The sequence below is a fragment of the Rhododendron vialii genome, chromosome 13a (genome assembly GCF_030253575.1).
Source record: "Rhododendron vialii isolate Sample 1 chromosome 13a, ASM3025357v1".
Lineage (NCBI taxonomy): Eukaryota > Viridiplantae > Streptophyta > Magnoliopsida > Ericales > Ericaceae > Rhododendron > Rhododendron vialii.
Window position 1 is genome coordinate 25,883,690 of NC_080569.1, and position 20,007 is coordinate 25,903,696.

Below are 20,007 nucleotides of genomic sequence, written 5' to 3' on the forward strand. Positions count from 1 at the left end.
ATCCTTGGACTTGATTTGCAGCACCATCCCCGAGTCAAAAGGCTCCTCATGTGAATTCCAATTTTTCTCTCCATGTTGACGGATTAAATTAAAAATTTCTGATATTACAATTTGTTCTGGGCTTTCCACCATGATAACACCATGTAAAGTAATTTTTTTTTCCCCAAAATTGGCAAAAAAATAAAAAGTTGAATAGGCAATATCTCATGCTCCTACTAATTTATAATTCTCAATTCACCTTTAGGTTTAGCATAATAGACACACATATAACGATCCTTTACACAAGCCACCTAATCTAATCTAATCAAAATAAATATCCAAAAAACAAATTAATCAAATAGCTTCTTTGCCACACCTTTTATCTTTTTCAACCCCAAAACAAATAAAAAAACAAACCCTATAATTCTAGAGTCTATGTGAGGTTTTTTTTTTTTTTCTTTTCCTCCTTTTGTTTTATCCAACTATATAACCAACCCATTGAAAATTAAACCAAAAAATAAAATAAAACCCAACAAACTAATTTAAGCTGTTGACTCAATGGGCCCCGCGGTTGATCATCTCCATATACTGGTTCATTGATTCCTGCCTCTGCAACCTCATCTCGTCGTTGAACTTCTTAATGAACGCCTCGACTCGGCGGTTCAACTCGTCCTGACTCAGAGACGCCTCTTTCCGCAGCTTGCTCGAACCCGGAGAGGGATTCGCCGGCTGCGGGTTGTAGTTCGTTCGGTCCCTGAGCGTCTCCGATTTCAAGACGATCTGCGGCGGCGGCGGAGAGTGATCGGTGGTGGTGTTGAACTGACGGCCGTGATTCTCCCACGTTTCGGACTTCCTCAGGTGCCTCGTGAGCGGCACGTGGCGGCCGTCCGTTATCGCCTTCCAGGTGGTTTCGAGCGTCTCCTGCCGCTTCGGCTTCGCCACCCTCAACGACCTCCCACCTGAAATGATGGCCGATGGCCACCGTTTAATTGCAAATTACTAAATTGTCCCTCACTCTGTAAAATAATACTCGAAAATGCAATGAAACTTGTTAGATGTTGAACAAAAACATTGACGAGAATAATTTATTTATGGAAACGCTCAATCTTGATTGTTTAAAAACATTTTGAATGGTTTAGATTAAAAACAATCTATTGGACAGCCGACCGAGATTGAGCTGAGTAATACCTATTCTCTAACATTGACATGATTTTTGTAGGCTTTTTAATTCAAATCTTTTTTAAATATAAACAATGCAATATAAATGCACATATCAAGACACAAAAGTGTACAAATTCAGCCGAAGGCATTTAAATTTTATTAGTATTTGTAGGGACCAATATGCCTGTGAAAACAAACATTCTCTTTAAATTTGGCTACTTTTTAATGTTTCATTATTTTGATGATCAGGAGTCTGGATTATTTTACGGGCATCTCGACTAATTTTGGGAGATCACAAATCCATCGTACGCTAGCGGAAGCTCCACTTGAAGTTGGAGCATATGCTCTATATTGACTGCCCTCGAAATAGTTGAACATGAGACTTTAGGAGGGTGCAAACCTCTTCCGGTGCCAACTCTTTGGATTTTTGTGTCTTATTTAACTAATCCTAAAAATTAAACAAATAGAATTATTCAGGAAAAATAGGGAGAAAAAATGCGATGTCATAATACGGTGTCAATAGCATTGATCGTTGAATTAGTGGAGCATAACATATGAATTCGTCAATTCGGCTTGCTACCGTCCAAAGACAATTTGCTTAGTCCTAATCATGTAAAACGTGTCTTCAACTGTTCAAATTTGTTAAAAGTATTCTACCCAGTATAGAATTTTTGCAATTTGAACCATTAATTGTCAATATAAAACAGTCGAGAAAGTCGAGATTCAACTGCACCGACTTCTCTCCCGTCCAACTGCTAAAGAACCGGATCCTTAAATATTGGAGAATTAAATAAGAAAATCGACTTTGTTTCAAACAAAATAAATAAATACGTAAATCTTACCTTCAGGACTGGCTTTCAGCGGTTTCCGGTGACCGAACCTCGAAGAAACCAGAGGTTTCCCCGGCGACGCCAACACACACTCCGGTTGTTCAGCCTCCGCCAAGATACTCCTCTGCGGTGGCGTCCACGCGGCATCCTCACCCGCAGGCCCCTCGCCATTCAATACCACTGTCTTCTCCACAACTTCGTCCTCGTACACCGCCGGCGACTCGCCGACGCCGAACTCTAGCGGGGTCGAGACGGCGGAGTATCCTGAGTGCACCAGATCCGACGGCGGAGGCTTCAACTCGACCGCCGACGGCTCCGACTGGGTCCTGCCGTCGTCGGGCTTGTGGTGGTGGAACCGCGAAGTGGCGGCGATGATGATGATGATGCCGTTGACGACGAAGTAGAGGTACGGAGGCCTCAACAAGGAAACGAAAGTGGACCAAACGAGAGGGATTTGGTGGAGTACGAAGTGGGTTATCAATGGAACAGAGAGGTTCATCAAAAAAGCTACGGATGCGACGCCGGTCGAAATGAACAGAAGTTTCAGAGACAGAACCCAAGTGCTCGAAATCGCCATTTTTTCCAACCGGCGAATCTTCTTCTTACCTTTATCGGCGAGAGAGAGAGAGACGGGAAATGTGCTGATGCGGTTTTCACTTTTCAGGGGGAGAATCTGGAGATGCGGTATATATAAGCAAAAATCATACTCCACTATGTAAAGAGCAGAGGAGGGGACGCGGTTTGTGGGTTGTGATGAGATGTGGACCGTCCGATTAAGGGTAAAATGTGGGCCGTCCGCTTTTTCTATTTTTATTTTGAGTACACTAGTGAATGTGAATTCCATTGGTCACCTATTAAAGAGTTAAGGTCCGGTTAAATAACAGTGATAATAGATAGATGTAATTTGTAAGGAGATGAGATTAGAATTAAGATTGATAATGAGAAGGGATTGATAACGAGTATGTTTATTTAGGATGAGATTAGATGATGAAATTGGATTGATAGAAGAAATGGAGCCTAAGAATATACGAGTGGATACATGTGTTTTTTTTCCCTTATGGTATGTGGTGGTCGGGTTAGTTTACGCGTGCCTCAATTAATTTTTTTTTTGATCTAGTTGAAGGAAGGTCAACCATGCTGGGACTAGAAAATTCACAAAAAGAACTCTCATGAGGTCTGATCCCAAGAATAGAACCATGCTAAGCCAAGTGGAGAGCAAACTTATCAACCAACCGGATTAACCCATAGGGTTGTGCATACATGTGTTTGTCATCGGGCTAAGTAAGACATGGAATATCTGCGTCGTTTGGCTTCAATACCTAGTGCTAGCGTGGGTAAACAGAATTGTTGCAAAATGTGAAGGAACAAATGTAAAGTAATAGAAAGAGAAATCTCTTATGAATCTCTTAATTCTGGCGCGAATAATTCGCTTTTGATCAGACCGAAGAAGGAAATAGTTGAGATGCGTATGAACTAAAAATGACACCCCATTTTATTGATTGAAAAGCACAAACAAAGAAGAGGGAACAGGGAAATCAAAGCCTGGTAGTTAACCCCCGAAAGTGGGTTGTGATTGCATATTACTACTACTCCACCTTCTAGTTAAGGAAATTGACCGTAAAGGTGCCACCTTTTCATTTTGTTTGAGTAAATTTACAAAAGGCATCCTTTAATATTTTTAACTCTTATAAAAAACGTATCCTTTGGTTAATCATTAGCATATGCAAACAGTATTAATTTGAAAGTTTTCTTTTCGTGAAAATACATTAGGTTATGAAAGAAATCTAACTAATTTGTATGTCTCAACAAATTACGGTAAACCATATGTCTTTTTTTCATTCATATTTCTTTTCTTTTCTTTTCTTTTCTTTTTTTTTTGAATTCCCATGCCCCGTTTTTCTTTTGGGTATAGTAAAATTTTATGAATCCAGTATTTCTAAATGAATGGTGCCAATGAAATTGCGAGTTCACTAATTCCACTATAGGTCAAAATTAAGACTAAATATTCTTCATCGATTTGTCTTAGCTTAATCTATTTGTAATCTTCTTCTTCTTTTGTACAACGTAAGGTATGAATTTTTGTATTCTGTTTGCCGTTATTTATTTGTCTTTATTTTACAATTTGCCCCACTACTTGAGTCAATAAATAATCATTTTTTTGCTGTTTCTTTACATATTTATTTACCCACGCAATCAAAAAGTCTCAAATAGTTGTTGCGGACAAATTGTTTTTTTAATTAGAATTGGCATGAAAATGTCAATTTTATTAACAAACGAGTATGTTGCCAATAGAAAGACCTTTTTTCAAATTGCTAGTAATAGTAGTATTCTTTCTAAAGGGTATGTTTACTGGAGTACAATAAAAGGGTATATATATGTCATATCGAGGCCAAAAATTTACTAGTATCTTAATTGAAGGACTTGAGTAAATAATTAATTAATTGAAGCGTTCCATAAACTTCGTTCACACGGGCGGTAATCTTCCTAGATACAGGATCCTGGGAGTATTAAAATTAGGTTGAAACAGAATTAAATACTCCGCAGATAAGGTGTCAGAGAACATTTTGAATTTAGAAAATGAGAGAAACCCGCAACGGTAACATAAAAGTGACCGTTAGCAGTGGAAGCTGTCGCAGGAATAGGATCCTGAAGCGCGGGTCCAGTGGGCGCTGGTGGCTCGAGTGCAGAAAGAGCTTTGTGGTGGAACCCACTAGCCGACCACATGCCCTTTTTTTGTAATGCCCATTTTCTAAAGCTATTTCTTCTTCTTCTTCTTCTTATTTTGAACTGTAAAGCAATTCTTCATTAATGGTGAGAAGAAACTACTACTATGGAAGCTATTTGGAAATTTTGTTGTGCAGCACACACTAAGGTAGCTGATCCGACCATCCATTTTGAGTCTTTGACGCCGACGACTCGTATTTAATCCGAGCTTCTATTGATCCGAACCATTCATTGCTGAAATGAGCCGACCGAATCGACGACCATATAGCATTGTCGGGCAACCCACCACATAATATCCCCTTGTCTGGATGCCCCTCACTGGAGAAAAGCATATATAATGAGAGTTTGCAGGACTGGTCCTACAAATTGATCAAATCATGCTTCTTGTTCTTTTTCTTATTCATTTGCATTGTATTTTTCAGAAGAGTAGCCTATCAATATTTGAGGATTATAATATTGACCACAGGAGTTTTAAAATATTACTATCTCCGCCCCACATTACTTGTTCACCACGGGAAATTCAATTTTTGAAGGGACACACAATCAATGCATGACCTCTTGTGAAGCTTAAATTAGATTTATACACCTCTTATCCTCTACATCTAAAACTCCTTTACGTCATTAGAAAATTCTAAAATCAGCCCAATGGACTGACAATAGTAGGTATGTGAATGTGTATTAAAGGGTGTAAAAAATAAATAAAAATACATATTTTTCTTGCATTCTAGTGTGCTTATCGTCAGCCCAATGGGCTGACAATAACAAGACCGTACATCATTTATGAGGGTTAATTTGTGTAATTTTTACACTTTTTTTATTTTTTTAAAAGGACAAACATTTTGGGACATTCTAAAATGGAATGTTGGGCAAGGAATATGACATGGAGGGGATTATTATTATTTACATTGGAATCACATTAAACAGGGGAAACTTCTTCCTTAATAATAAAAAATCACAATGTGTCAATATGCTTGAATTCCTTTTATTATAAAATGGATTTTGAATTCCTATATATGTTACTTCATATATAGTAGATTTTGAATTCCTTTTATTATAAAATGGATTTAATTACAACAATCTCACCATTTTATTTTTCAATTTATAGGAACGATTTAATCAATCAACTAATATGTTTTGCCAATATGCTTGTATTACACGAAAAGAAAAGGCACTAAAGCTCAAAACGTTCATACAGAGGATACATGGGGACAAGCCAAGAGGCCCATTCCTCAAGAAAAAGCAAGAGACTAGGCCAACCGAACAAAGAAAAAAAAAACCCTCACCTTCGGGTTCTGGCCTGTTCACATTTGAAGGAAAAACAAAGAAAAGTACGAGAATGTCTGACTTTTTTTCCATATTCGTTATATGTTTAATTCTCTAACTTTTCTACTTGAATTAATTGTCTGCCAAAACTTATTATGCAAAATTTTTTTTTTCAAGAATATACTATCTTTTTTTTATGCTAGTTTCGTAGACAATCAAACTACTTAAATTTTTACTTTCTCAAAATAGATTATCAAATGAACGAATAAAAGAAAAATACATTTTGTTTTCCTTTATTGCTTCACTCCATTCAAATTTTTCCGAGAATACATTTTGCCTACCAATATCTTGACAAGTGAACGGAGCTTAAGGAAATAGGTACTCCCAGACAGCATAACAAAATTGGAGCCACGTCACCATTTGCCCTCCTCTACCTTGGTACCTCAGAGCAATACTAGTGACACATTTACTTTTACATTTATCTTTAGGGAATGACTTCGGTGTCCCCGGTCATTTTGGGGACACCGTAACTTTTGGCATAACAAAATCATTATAAACATAACCAAAATCCATTACAAACATAACAAAATCATAACAAGGCATAACAAAACCTATTATAAACATAACTTGTTTGTTATGCCTTGGTTGGATTTGATTAGACCTTTGTTGGTTTTTTGGATATTCCTTGGTTAAGCATTGTTTGGGTTTTGTTATGTTTGTAATGGGTTTTAGTTATGCTCATAATGGTGAAATTATGCCAACAATTACGGTATCTCCAAAATGACCGGGGACACCATAGCATCATCCTTTATCTTTATACAATCTCTCCCAAATTATGGTGAAACTTACATAACTATTTAAAGAGTCTTTCCGTCGATATGACTTCGGTGTCCCTGGTCATTTTGGGGACACCGTAACTTTTGGCATAACAAAATCATTATGAGTATAACCAAAACCCATTATGAGCATAACAGAACCATAGCATAGTTATGCCTTGGTTGATTTTTTGGATATTCTTTGGTTATGCCTTATTTGAGTTTTGTTATGCTTATAATAAGTTTTAGTTATGCTTATAATGGTTAAATTATGCCAAAAATTACGGTGTCCCCAAAATGACCAGGGACACCATAGCATCAATAGAGAATAGATGTCGAAAAAAAATGCTTACATTGTACAACTATAAGGACTGCGTTATTTTGTCCACCATAGTTTTTTTTCCCCGTGAGAAAACTCAAATGTTCGGGCCAGTTTACTCGCACCCTGACTAATTTTGATGAAGCAATCCCACCATCCACCAATCGCACCCCAAGAAAAGTCAGAGCAAAAGGTTTGAGTTGACAGCACGTGAGTGGTTTCAAATAAATATGAGACTTCAAGAGAAAGCAAATTCCTGATCTCAAGCATTGATTGTCAGACCTACACGGTAGGGTTAATTTGTCCACCATTGTTAGGTGCCACATGTTCGGGGCACCTTACACTATTTGTTGATTATTACTAGCTATCAAGTCCAATTCTCATCATTACAAAGCGACTTTTTGGGTCCTTCACCATCCCGCAAGGTAAGGGTCTCGAAATCTTATCCCCTTACCTGCAGTTAGTCCACTTGTCATGTGACGTTCTCACTTGATTAATTAGTTCACCTGTCCCCATATCTCAGATGTTGGAATTAAGCTGGTCCACATTTCTAATTAGTGTTCCCTCCGTCGCGATATACTTGTCCCAGCTTTATTTTAATTGTATTAAAAAACTAATTATATCTTTAAAATGGTAATAAATTTTACGGAAAGTCTATGGTTCCCAATCCAAAATTTCGATCGGAATCCCGACGCCCCGGCGGGCACACTCCGATCACCGGACGGCCGATCCGAGCCGTTCAAAAATTCTATAAAAAAAGACCGAGTGGGCCCTCGCGGGAATAAACGGCATTTGAAGTGTGTAGATGACCGATCCAAACAATCCATTTTTCTGTTTGGATCGGCCACCTACACATGTTGGATGCCGTTGATTCCCACGTTACCCCACTCGGTTTTTTTTTATAGAATTTTTGAACAGCTCGAATTGGCCATTCGGTGGCCGGAGTGGGCCCGGTAGGGCGTCGGAATTCCGATCGGGATTCCTCCCGTCGGGAACGGTAGCACGACTGTAAATTTTATATCCAATATGGATCTTGTTTGATAGATCTCGATTTGTTCTATAATTCAATGTTTTCGAAACCACCTAAAACATTATAAATTACAAAATATAATTAATTGAAAAGTGACACGAACTCTAAAAAATAACAAATAAATTGAAACGGAGGGAGTACTTACTTTCTTTGAAGCTTCAGTGAACTTTCTAATTGCCTTGTTTATAATGCCTTATCTCTGGTATGAACGAACTATGGAAATTAAACTCTACGCATTGACTTGTAGTACATATCAGATCAGTCGGTCCAATTGTCCAAGAAGATAAAAGGGCAGCATTATTCTGAAGCTTCCTCAGTTGGGCTGGCCAAAGATTTGGATAATGGGTCTGGGCCCCATTAAAAGGGTAGACCGTTAGTACTTTTCAACTCCCCAAATAACTACCACTCCACCGTGATTGGTGCAAGCAAGGGTGGTCTCAAAAAAATACTACGGGTATACCATTTGATGTACACCAACCTTCTACCGGATTGTGTGTGACTTGCCTCGTTGTTCTAAAAAATGATCGGAACCGTTCAATTTGTTTAAAACATGCTTTTAGTAGGGTTTTTTTTTATAAAAAAAATCCGGTCAATCGGATATTGATTATAAGAGCTTGATTGATTTTCGTCCTGTCTTTGAATTCGCAAGAACAAAAATGGATCAGGCCCTCATCGATGTTCGAACGAGTTGTTAAACATTTGTATAGGCTCGTTAAATAAATTAGCCATGCTCGGCTTGCTTAGGGCTCGACAAGCCGAGCTCATGTTTTGGATTCGTTTGGTAAATGAGCCGAGCTCAAACACTACGAAGCTGGGATCGTCAGTCGTTTGCACCAGTATTAAGATAGATTGATAGCTCAAATACTACAAAGCTCGGATCTTTAGTCGTTTGCACCGGTATTAACAGAAAGATAAACTTTTGGATGAGCCCTTTCACATGCTCGGAAACCCAGGGGTGGGTTCCACATTCGTGAATTGTATTCTTCTTCAATTCCTTAACTGTCGAGAGGTTAAATCCTAGCTAAGCTTTGTCTTCTAACTTCTCAGCTATGGACGGTGGTACGTGGTAGCTGGAAAAATGGCCATTGCGCGCCGTGTGTTTGACTGCACAATTGATCTTTTTCTACAGTTGGTCTCTCTCTCTCTCTCTCTCTCTCTCTCTCTCTCTCTATATATATATATATATATATATATATATATATATATATATATATATATAATAAGCTTCTAATGCGGACTTCCGCATCCAAGCAAAGTGCAGACCACCCCATATCTTCTCTTTTCTAATTGAATTTTGATGATCTGAGCCGTTCAATGTGTTCAGAACGTGATTTTAAAGGTAGCCGCAAGAAATTGGCCAAAAAAATGACCGGGAAGGGCTTGATTTGAGCAATTTTTATTTGAACCGTTCAATAAAAAATAAACAAAAACTGCTCAGATGAAGCCCTTCCCGGTTTTTTTTTTGTTGACTTCTCGCGAAATATTCTTAAAACCACGTTCTGAACATATTGAGCGGCTCGGATTATTGAAATTCGATCGGAAAATGGAAGGTCCGCACTTTGCTTGGGTGCGGAGGTCCGCATTAAAAGCTTACTCATATATATATATATTTTATCCTTAGGGTGTAGGGCTATGGATAATGAGCACCGTCAATTTGTTAGCTGATCGCCAGATGTCGCCCAGTTACTGCATGGGGTGGGAATCTTTTCTGTGGTATATCCCTGCATGGATACATTAATAACATTACGGGGATTTATTTGTCCTAATCCGCCACCACCTTTGAAGTCGTTGTTACTGTGTTCTTTCTTTCTTGTAACTTCTTTGAACCATCCCAAAATGGTGAGGTGGTTAAGTAAACTAGTTTTGACTAGCCCTAACGTTGTCGACCCAGGAATATTGTAGTGTAAGGGTGTATTACAGGAGTGTGGTGGGTGATTGATTCAGCCATTCATCTATACAAAATTTTTGAACTGTTCGAATTGTGCACTACAGTTCTATAGTGAGGTATAGGTCCCCGAGTTCCCCTAGCTACACTTTAAAATTGTCAATGGAATTATTATTGATAATTTGCCATCGCTAAGCTTTAACTATGGGATTAACCATACGTAGTGACACAATCATAGAAATATACTGTGCAATGGTGGATTCTGAAATTTCAATACAAAAACAACATTTTTAATCATAACTAGAAAGTTTTTTTTTTTTTCTCAATCAAGGTCAATGTTTTTTTGGCCTCGTAAGTATCAAATATTGCTTATTTCCAAAATGAAAAGCCAAAAATATAAAATACAACATGCAAATTAGTTAAAGGTATTGAAAGATGTGCAAACAAAAAACTCCTTGTGCATAATCTTTTAAATTTATTGATACCAAATTAAATAGAAACTAATTGAAATCTTCAATTTGGTGTCAAGAATTTAAAAAATTACATGTGCATGAAATTTCTTTATTGCTTATCCGAAAATCAAATGTCTTCACCGATTGGACTATCTTTTAGAAACGGAGAGAGTATATCACATGACCTGCTTAGTTTAAAGAAAGAATTTGTGTGTCCATTAGTCCTCTATCTGACTACCTCAATAAAGCATTGGCATAATATGTTTAATAGCATTAATGCTAATGTTTCGAATTTACACATCATGTAAAGTACGAAATTGTTAATTTGTTATTGTCAATTATTAAAACAGAAATCCTATTGGTACCGACGGTACCCATAGGGAAAATGCACCGACGGCCACCGGACGGCCGTCTCCGGTCACCGGACGGCCGATCCGAGCCGTCCAAAAATTTTAAAAAATAAAACCGAGTGGCCTTACGCGAGAATCAATGGCATCCGAGGTGTGTAGGGTACTTGATCCGAGTACCCCTTTTTCGTGTATATACACGTATATACAAATATACACGAAAAATGGGTGCTCGGATCAAGTACCCTACACACCTCGGATGCCATTGATTCTCGCGTAAGGCCACTCGGTTTTATTTTTTAAAATTTTTGGACGGCTCGGATCGGCCGTCCGGTGACCGGAGACGGCCGTCCGGTGGCCGTCGGTGCATTTTCCCTATGGGTACCGTCGGTACCCATAGCAGTACTCGATCTTTATCATGACTGAAAGGTTGTTTGAAGTAAGTGAGATAAGTATTTGGGGAACGACAAAAATGGATTTATTGTGTTTCTTTTATTAATTTTTTTTATTAATCTGATGTAAAAAATTCCATGCAACGGAAATTATTTAATTTCTCCTGTCTTCCTTCTTTGCTACAGTTATCTCCCCCTCCCCGCTCTCCCTCGTCTCAACTGTATTGTGGCTTTGGCCCAGAGTATATATAAACTCTCGGACACCCTCTCTCAACAGTAGTGTGAAGTTACTCGCGGGATATCAAAAAATACCAAATCATGAACATAAAAACAGTGGAAAGCTAAAATAACCACCCCAAGATAAGATTTAGTGAAGAAAATGGGAAGCAATTTGGACACCTAGCTTCTTTACCGAAAGGAAATGCCTATCAATATACAAATGAGAATGTCACATGAATTTATATGAAACTGATTCTAATAAAGAAGAAAACAAATCCAGACACTATTTTCCCTGTAAATCCTGATTTTCCCTACTCACGCGATGTTTCACCGGTTGGTAAACATCCCCTGTACTAATGATGAAAGATCATAATCTCTTGATCCTGATTGAGCTGGAATATTGGATGACGGTGCTGGATTAGCCATCGAAGAAGCTGGTGCATTCCCTCTGTAGTTTGTCATTTGGCTATTTGGAGCTACTGGCCTTGTGGTATACGGGCTGCAAAACATGCCATCGTCTGAGATCTATACAGTAATTGCGATATTTTATGGCAATTCTTAATAATGTTGCGCAGACGTTCAGAACACCTGTGTCTAGAACCATCCGACGTATGCTGTCCCATAGTGCATTCACGGGAGCCGCAGGCATCGGACGACTCCAGATACTTGTCCAGATGTCTGTGTCCCTAACACTTTTTTGGGCACTCTCCAAGTATTAAATTCACCCACGTTGTGTTTGGACTTTTGAGTCGGGGTTAGATTGGCGAAGGGAAAAGAAAACGACAGGGAAAAGCCGTGAAAAATGAAGTATAAGGTAATTGTTCTCTCCTTTTGGTTGGGTAAAGAAAATGATTTATTTGTCAAACAACATTTTCATTTAATAATGACTTCAAAATGACACTGTAAAAGTAGATCCATTTCTGTTTTGCTTTTCTTTCCCTAAAATCCTAAATGAATCCAAGATCCAAACCATAGCCTAACACTAAATCAATGATGTCGCTATAAGTGAAACATAGCATGGCTAGCTTAAAATAGAGTAGCTCTTTTCATAAGGATTTGCCATTTTGTAAGGATTAAAGAAGAGGGTTGAACAAGAACACTGGGAGAATGGAGAGTCGTATGTTGCAATCGGTGCATGAGAAATTGAATAATACTCATGTGATTACCCGAAAAACCCTACGAAATAGTCTAACGGACAAATTCCAAGAAATTTATGCAGAACGGGTGTTTGTATCTCTTTCTACTTCTCAAGGGCTAACGAAAAACGGAGGGACTCTATTAGAAGGATTCTATGTGCACAAAAGAGTATTTTATGATGTCAATAATGGATCATCAGATATTCGAATATATAAGGTTCGCGCAGTAACAACCTTGAGGATCCTGAAGTCTTTGCGCTAAATGACTTTTCTGAACAGCTATGATCAGACGTAAAACTTTAAGGTACTTTTAGGTCTTTGACACTGCGGGCTTTCCTCATTCCACCAACTTAAGCAAGTGATATATGCAGAAATCTTGGGTGATAGTATACTCAGACATATGCTTTGTCTGAGACTTGCTGAAACTATAACACACTCTATTTTAGTTCCCATCTTTATCTTAGTTTGTCACTTGAATTCAACGGACGCTCATAACGAGCATAAAAAACAGAGAACAAATCAAACAAGTTTATAGCCAGATATAGCGTATTATGATATACATGACTTCGGGCTCAAGAGAAATTGCAAAAGAGACTTTTTTTAAAAAAAAATAAGTCTCTTTTTCCTTTAAAAAAAAAAAAACCAGGCTTGCTCTGTGTGGTTTTGATGAAAAAGTGGAAAGCTAGACCTCCCCTCCAATCAATGAACTTTGCGAAGCAACAAACATACCAATTACTACGAACACAATGAAATATAGTGTGAGCATGGAGTATGTACCTGCTTGTTAGATAAGGAGGAGCAGCACTCCTTGTGGGAAATGAAGGTTGTAAATATCCCATCTGCCTCAAGAACATAGCAACAAGCCAACAATATAAGAGATTGCACTTTGATGGGCAAAACATCGATTTAACATTTTATGATCCTTACCTGCATATTGGTTTGTAGAGGAGCCGTAGGCATCATCTGAGAGGGGAAGCGAACACCGTTAATTGGTCCATGGTGATACATACTCCCGTAATATGGTTGGGGACTTGCGAAAGACGTTGGTCCAGTAGCCACGAGAAAGGACTGTTGTTGAGCCAGAGCTGCTTCTTGTTGTTGATGGATAGAAAATGGGGACACCATAGTTGGCTGCAGACAAGCAAAAGCACACATCAAAGCTGCAGGCTATAGGCCATATTTAATTGGTCGGACTACTGGGAGGAGATACGTAATCCCCTATGATACACAATCCTTCCAGACTGATACTATATCCCCCGTAATCCTTCCAGACTAATATTATATCCCCCGTAGTGTTGTTACTCCATTTTGTGGGGGATTTTCTTCCAACAGAAAAGTAATCCCCCCACAAGTTTTGGTGTTCAAGCCCCTAATATCCTGGCCCTAGGGATTTGCAATCCAAGCCCATGTCTAATCCAGCAAACCAAGCAGGCCCTTAAGGAATATTTGCCTTCTTTTGTATGTGGAAAAGACAGAAAACTACTACAAATTCAACCCCCCTTCTATTTGTAAGATCCGAATCTACGACAATGACCTCTATCATACGGTCCTATGGTTCTTGGAATAAAATCTACGTAGTTTTCGTATTTACCTTATCAAAGAGATTCATAGTGTTATTCCTCTCGTCTTTGGCAGGTTTATCATTACTGGGTGTTGTGACCCACTGTAACTCCCTAACTAATTCCTCGATCCCAGGGTCTGATTGGGTCTTTATTTCAACTGATTTTGAGCAGACACTTTCCACTTGTGTTGATGTTCTTTCAGCAGCTGCAAATTACGGAAGTTAAAAGAAAATTTAGGTGGAAATTGGAATTCAAATCCGGAAGTGTACAATTGGAGAGGAACCATTGAGTGGAACATACAGTGGATTCCCGTACTTGCATTATCATTTGCAGGAGAGGGCTTGGGGTTGTTATCATTGGAATCATTCATTGAGAGCAAGTTGAAAAGATCGGTGGCATAATCAACCTTCCTTGCCGAAGAAACAGGTGTACCATTAGTCTTTGGGACTGCAGTTTCTGCTTTCTGATGTACTTCTTGTGTTTTTGCATCAGGAGTATCCTGCCCATCCGATTCAACACATCAGAAGCTTCGTAAAATCAGTATCCTTTTCCAAAAGGTCAATTAACTTAATTAAAAGAGACCACCCATTCAGATAAAAGTCTCTAAATGCTTAACTTAAACGATGGGAAACTATACACCACCTTAGTAAAATATTGCACCATAGCTCTCTGTATCCCTACTGATGTTTTATGAACGTATGCCATTGTGATGTTTCCTCCATCTATCTACCTAACGGTTTTTAGACATTCAATTTCAGACGCCTAGGTGGTAATACTATTATCTCTCGTTAAACAAACGTCATTGACTCAGATTTAATGTTCAGTTGCTAATTAGTTGACATGTGATATCAGTTATTTACACAACATAGAAGGAAAGACAAGATCATCAAGTATACTGATAGATGTTAGGATCAATAATGCATTGCAAACGAAATTAATAAAGAACAAGCATTTACCCGCTGGGATGCATTAGGGGAAACATGGCCATTACTTTTTGCAGCGGAAATACTTCCAGTTTTAATTGGCAGAGGGGGCCCTTTCCTTTCTTCAGTAGACTGTTTAATGGGATTGGGATATTTAGGTCCATTATCAATCTGAGGTTCAGGATTATTGACCGACGGCTTCTCTTCATGTACTGGAGATTGTGATTTTGCTTTTCCATCCCTTCGATTCCATCTCTTGTCTACATACCTAATAGATTCACATGAATAGTAAAGAATATTGTGTTAACACCCTCATGGCCAAAACCGGGACCGTACAATCACAGCAATGAATTACTATTGAATAATACAATTAGACATTGATCAACTAACAATGTCATACTTTGCACGAATGAAATTCTCGATTCCAACTCTATCATACTTGGGAGGCAGCTCAGCTTCCCAATAGCTATTTGATTTCTCATTTCCCATCGCTGAAAGGAACAAAAATTAAATCATTACAATCATTGGTGTTATGCACCCACTTCTGTATTTCTTATTCTTAAAACTGATTTACAATGAACAGAATTTTCAAAAGCCAAAAAAGTAAAAGTGGTGCTCACATTGAATAAATGCAACCTGATCGGGAAGCCATGTGTCCAGTGTGGCTGATCTCACCTGCAGCAGAGTGAACAGGAATTTGCTAGGCAAGACTACAAAACTTTGGAGCCTACATATAAGTGAAATAACTACTCCCTCCATCTCATTTTGACCTCAGAAAATAAGGTGCTTTTGAGAATAGTTTCTTGAACTTTTTGCCACCTTTCAAAAGTACTCATTGAGATCTCTTGAAAGGTGCAAAAAAATTCAAAGAATAGTTTCGGGAAGTAATTTGTTTTTGAAGTTCAATATGACATGGTCTCTTATAGGGAGCAAACAATATGGGACGGAGGGAGTACAACACTTCGGAAATCAAATGAAAAAGTGTTTTCATGAAAGAAAGGAACACTGAATAAATCCAGAAATGAAACTAAAAATAAAATAGAAAAAGCAATTTTATGCACCTTTGATATGTGTACTCCAAGACTTCTGTGAACTCCAGAACATTGCATGCAAATGAAGATTCCCAGGTTCACACTAGCCCATCTTGGTCCTCTGCATTGAAACAAGTCACATGTCACAGTAAGCAAATCCGAGCCTGGTGTAAGAGATACAACAATGTTGCCCCTAATGTCTCTCGTCTTCACTATTTGTCCAATATACCTACTTGCTTTTGCAGTCAGCACATTCTCTGTTCTCTGGTAATTTAAGAAGCCCATCCAATATCTGCACTCAAAACACCAAAAGGGTGATGCTCACATAGTACAAATAAAGTTGATTAGTAGGACAGAAATTGAATTGCTAGATAATGATGAAATCAAAGTCCAATTAACTCCTTTTCAGAAACCATATAAAAAATATTTTCCAGATCAGGAGAACGTCACATGCCCATGAGAGTTCCAAATAGGTGAGGTATAAGAGTTTCCTCAAAACATGACACACAACATTAGGTCGCATACATGAAAGCAAGTGTTAAAACATTCGGTAGAATCTTGCTTCAACTTAATGGTAATCTAGCACCACAAAACACTTCTGCCACACACCCCTATGACTCAAACTAATTTATTGTGTTTGATTGATTGGAATGAAGCTGGTTTGGATTGTTCATTCCATTGGAATACTTGTTCCAGGCTGTTAAATCATCCAACTGAAAACCAATTGGCAATGAGAGGAGAGGCCACCGAGGCTCATATACTAGTTTTGGAGGTTATAATTAACCAATGTGGGACAAAATCTTACACTCTCCCGCACGTGCGACCCCTAATCCGCACGTGGAGAGGTAAACAACGGAACTTGCTACCTTCTCGTGAGGTGACATTATTCCGAGGAGAAGTCTTTTCATGCAGAGAAGCCAAAGATAGAGGAATGAACAAGCAGTTACCACATGGTATGCCATGCGCCTCTGAAATGGTTACTTTATTGACAAGTAGACGCATGGGCATATCCCGTACCACAAGCAAAGATATTAGAAAAAACCATGGTTAACAAAGGCGTAACCAATATGAGGATGGTTAGCCCATTCACTCATAAACATGATAAGAGAACATAGAACAAGGCATATGTGAGAAAGACTAAGCACCCTCTCTGTAAGAAATATATCTTCTTGACTTGTTCTTTTCCAAACTTGAGTGTTCTTGGACAAGTGAGTAGTCCTTAGGTTTGCCTTGAGAGGAAACAAACATGATCATCGGAGGGCATTCCAGTCGAGTTCCACTGGCCGGAGTTTCACTAATGGTGTGTTGTTTTGTAGTAAGACCAGGTTGATTAAAGCATAATTGCATATTCAAACCCGGAAATCAAAGAGTAAATCCCATCATTAGTGAAGGCATAAAACCAGCCTCCATAACGAGAATGAGAGGAAGTTTTGAAAACAGAAAGCAGGTAGGACTCTCTTTCAGATTCAGGAAGCAACTCTAAGAGATCTTTTTTTCCTTTTGGAAGAGACCCAAGTACTCTCTTTCGAATTCAGGAAGCAACACTAAGAGATCTTTTTTCCTTTTGGAAGAGACCGGATACAATCAACCCATTGATATTGGAAGACTCCTCTGGGTCTTCCATATTCTCCAGGTATCACTACTGAAGGGTAACACCCCCCTTGTGGTCAAGGCCCAAGACTTTGGGGTTCGTTTCCTCCTAAGGTCTCACAGTCAAAACTTCCAAAGTGCTATACTATCAACTCATTTGGGGCTTGTCTATATGAGGCTTTGCCCCGGTTTTAATTGAGCCCCCGCTAGTGTACAATGCGATTGGTTTCCAAGATTAGTTGAGGTGTGCATAAGTTACCCGAACACCTGAGTTATCAAAAAAACTAGGTAAACCCATGGGAGAATGATGAGAAGGAGAGGAAGTCCTAATTTTGAAGACAAAAAGGCAGATAAAATAAACGATAAAAGAAGAAAAGATAGGATACAGTTGATGTATCACTACTCTAGTTTAAGTATTTATCGTTATACAATTAACTACTACCATAAGCGTTCATTCTCCTAAGAAAAATTGACAAAATTCTCAAAAGTGGTCAGTGCTCATTATTTAGTATCCCTTCCCATCAACTTTTACTCTACCTCCATCCATGTTCTCCGACTAACAGGTATGGAGTAACAATCACAGGAGGAGGATGAGAAGAGAGGAAGTAATAAATTAGAAAAGCACGGACGCGTACACTGATATGGACACGGACACGGATACAGACACATGAAATGACAATTCTTAATGAACGGGGCCACGGATATAGTGGGGGACACGACAAAAATAAAGAAATGCACACACACGCTCACACAAATTATCCAGTGAGGGATCTCTTATGGTTCTACAGTGCGGACCTTCCATTTCCGGAGCAAATTTCGATGATCCGAGCCACTCAAAGTGTGCAGAACGTGATTTTAAGGATACAATCAACAAATTAGCAAAAAAATGACCGGGAAGGGCTTGATCGGAGCAGTTTTCATAGAACGGTTCAATGAAAACTGGTCCGATCAAGCCCTTACCGGTCATTTTTTATGCCAATTTTTCGCGGGTACCCTTAAAATCACGTTCTGATCACTTTGAAAGGCTCGGATTATCGAAATTTGTTCGGAAAGCGAGGACCGCCCAGTAAAACTGTGCGGGATCCCTCACTGGTACAACTGACAAGTTTGTTACAAATTTGAGCTCTTGAAATAAGTTTCTTTACATTATAAAGTGACACCTCGATGTGTCCCCATACGTGTCTCACTTGGTACACCGACACGCCGGAAACACAAGGGATACGTATGGGACAGTTAGTTGTGTTGGTGATTCATCGATGATTTCCAGCCCCCAAACAGTATGCAAGTGATTCAAAAAGCTTATACATCTGTCAGTGACATACCAAGTCAGGAAAACACAAATCTTTTGGGTATGTTACAAAAGCGAAAATAGATCCTCCATCATTTAATACAACATACAGCTGTGTACATGATTAAGCAATAAAAATCTGGCCAAGAATATGTTTTTCACCCATTACAACTCACAACTAAGTGGCGGGGCCTTATGCCGGATATCAAAGCATCATCAAACACTTCTGACAGCTGCTCAGGCTAATGAATAGTAACCTAATTCTTGTATGCAAATAGAGAGGGAGGTGGGTGACCCAATTAAAACCAACTAAACTTTTCAGCAAAAACTTCGTGGGCAATGACCAAATATCAATCAGGAATAGATTCTGAGAATTTGTCACTATCCCATGAAATAAACCAAAAGAAGAAATTTGCAAGAGAATGCAACAATCTATTGTTCATCTTCTTTATCTCGAACATGATTTTGAAAGAACGTCACAGCCTAAACAGACCCAGTTATCTCAATCGGCAGTTTCATTCTGACAGAAATTAGTATTAATAAACTAAAGGGATATTTGGGTTTTGATTGGATATTTTTATTAGAGTTCAAGCAATAGAACTGAAACCCACAAAAAGACAGAAAAGAAAAAAAAACCATATTTTTTTCAGGTGTATATCGATATAATATACATGTACAAACAAGATCATAGAGACTTCCAGGGGTAAAAAAAAGGAACCTTTCGGTGCTTGGCATTAAGCTCTTTGGAAACGCCGGCCTTCTGGTTCATGGTCTCTCTTCTTTCCTTCTTTCTTTCTTTCTCTCTCTACCTACTTGAGAACCCGATTGGCAGTGTATTCCAGCGAGGGAGGGAGGGAGGGAGAGAGAGAGAGAGAGAGAGGCGGGCGGAGAGAGGCGGCTTCTATACTTTTAAGTATTCAGCAAAGTGGAGGTCTTTCAATTGGACTTTTTAATCTTCTCCTCTGTTTTGTTTGGACTTTGGATGCACACGCACATACACGCATGAAAAGAGACCTTCTTGTTCTCGTTGGCCGTTTTTGCAAGTGCCCTCTCTCTCTCTC

The 20,007-nt window shown here is 38.8% G+C and overlaps 2 protein-coding genes across 4 annotated transcripts; both read right to left on the reverse strand.

The window, feature by feature from the left end:
* Window positions 1–207: 207 nt before the first annotated feature.
* LOC131312307 (uncharacterized) lies at window positions 208–2,640 on the reverse strand. The gene is made up of 2 exons (XM_058339970.1): window positions 1,983–2,640; window positions 208–938 (listed from the first exon to the last, which is right to left on the reverse strand). The coding sequence occupies exons 1-2, from the start codon at window positions 2,545–2,547 to the stop codon at window positions 535–537; spliced, it is 969 nt and encodes a 322-aa protein (XP_058195953.1). The 5' UTR covers window positions 2,548–2,640; the 3' UTR covers window positions 208–534.
* Window positions 2,641–11,539: 8,899 nt separating this feature from the next.
* On the reverse strand, window positions 11,540–20,007 carry LOC131313775 (ADP-ribosylation factor GTPase-activating protein AGD5-like). Of its 3 annotated transcripts, none has more exons than XM_058342280.1 (11): window positions 19,665–20,007; window positions 16,302–16,360; window positions 16,099–16,189; window positions 15,658–15,712; window positions 15,438–15,528; window positions 15,071–15,305; window positions 14,415–14,613; window positions 14,144–14,319; window positions 13,480–13,683; window positions 13,330–13,391; window positions 11,540–11,915 (listed from the first exon to the last, which is right to left on the reverse strand). In XM_058342280.1, exons 1-11 carry the CDS (start codon window positions 19,713–19,715, stop codon window positions 11,744–11,746), a joined length of 1,395 nt encoding a protein of 464 aa, XP_058198263.1. In that variant the 5' UTR covers window positions 19,716–20,007; the 3' UTR covers window positions 11,540–11,743. The 3 variants fall into 3 exon arrangements, with proteins under 3 accessions (XP_058198263.1, XP_058198264.1, XP_058198265.1); XM_058342281.1 differs by having other exon boundaries at window positions 14,430–14,613; window positions 19,665–19,998; XM_058342282.1 differs by having other exon boundaries at window positions 16,298–16,360; window positions 19,665–19,982.

Excerpts from the sequence above, each read along its gene's own strand:
- LOC131312307 (XM_058339970.1), bottom strand. The coding sequence starts at position 2,547 with ATGGCGATTTCGAGCACTTGGGTTCTGTCTCTGAAACTTCTGTTCATT. Across the intron at positions 939-1,982 it reads GCTGAAAGCCAGTCCTGAAG|GTGGGAGGTCGTTGAGGGTG; the intron begins GTAAGATTTACG and ends CCATCATTTCAG.
- LOC131313775 (XM_058342280.1), bottom strand. The coding sequence starts at position 19,715 with ATGAACCAGAAGGCCGGCGTTTCCAAAGAGCTTAATGCCAAGCACCGA. Across the intron at positions 16,361-19,664 it reads TTAATGCCAAGCACCGAAAG|ATATTGGATGGGCTTCTTAA; the intron begins GTTCCTTTTTTT and ends TTTTGAGTGCAG. Across the intron at positions 11,916-13,329 it reads CCTCCTTATCTAACAAGCAG|CCCGTATACCACAAGGCCAG; the intron begins GTACATACTCCA and ends CATGTTTTGCAG.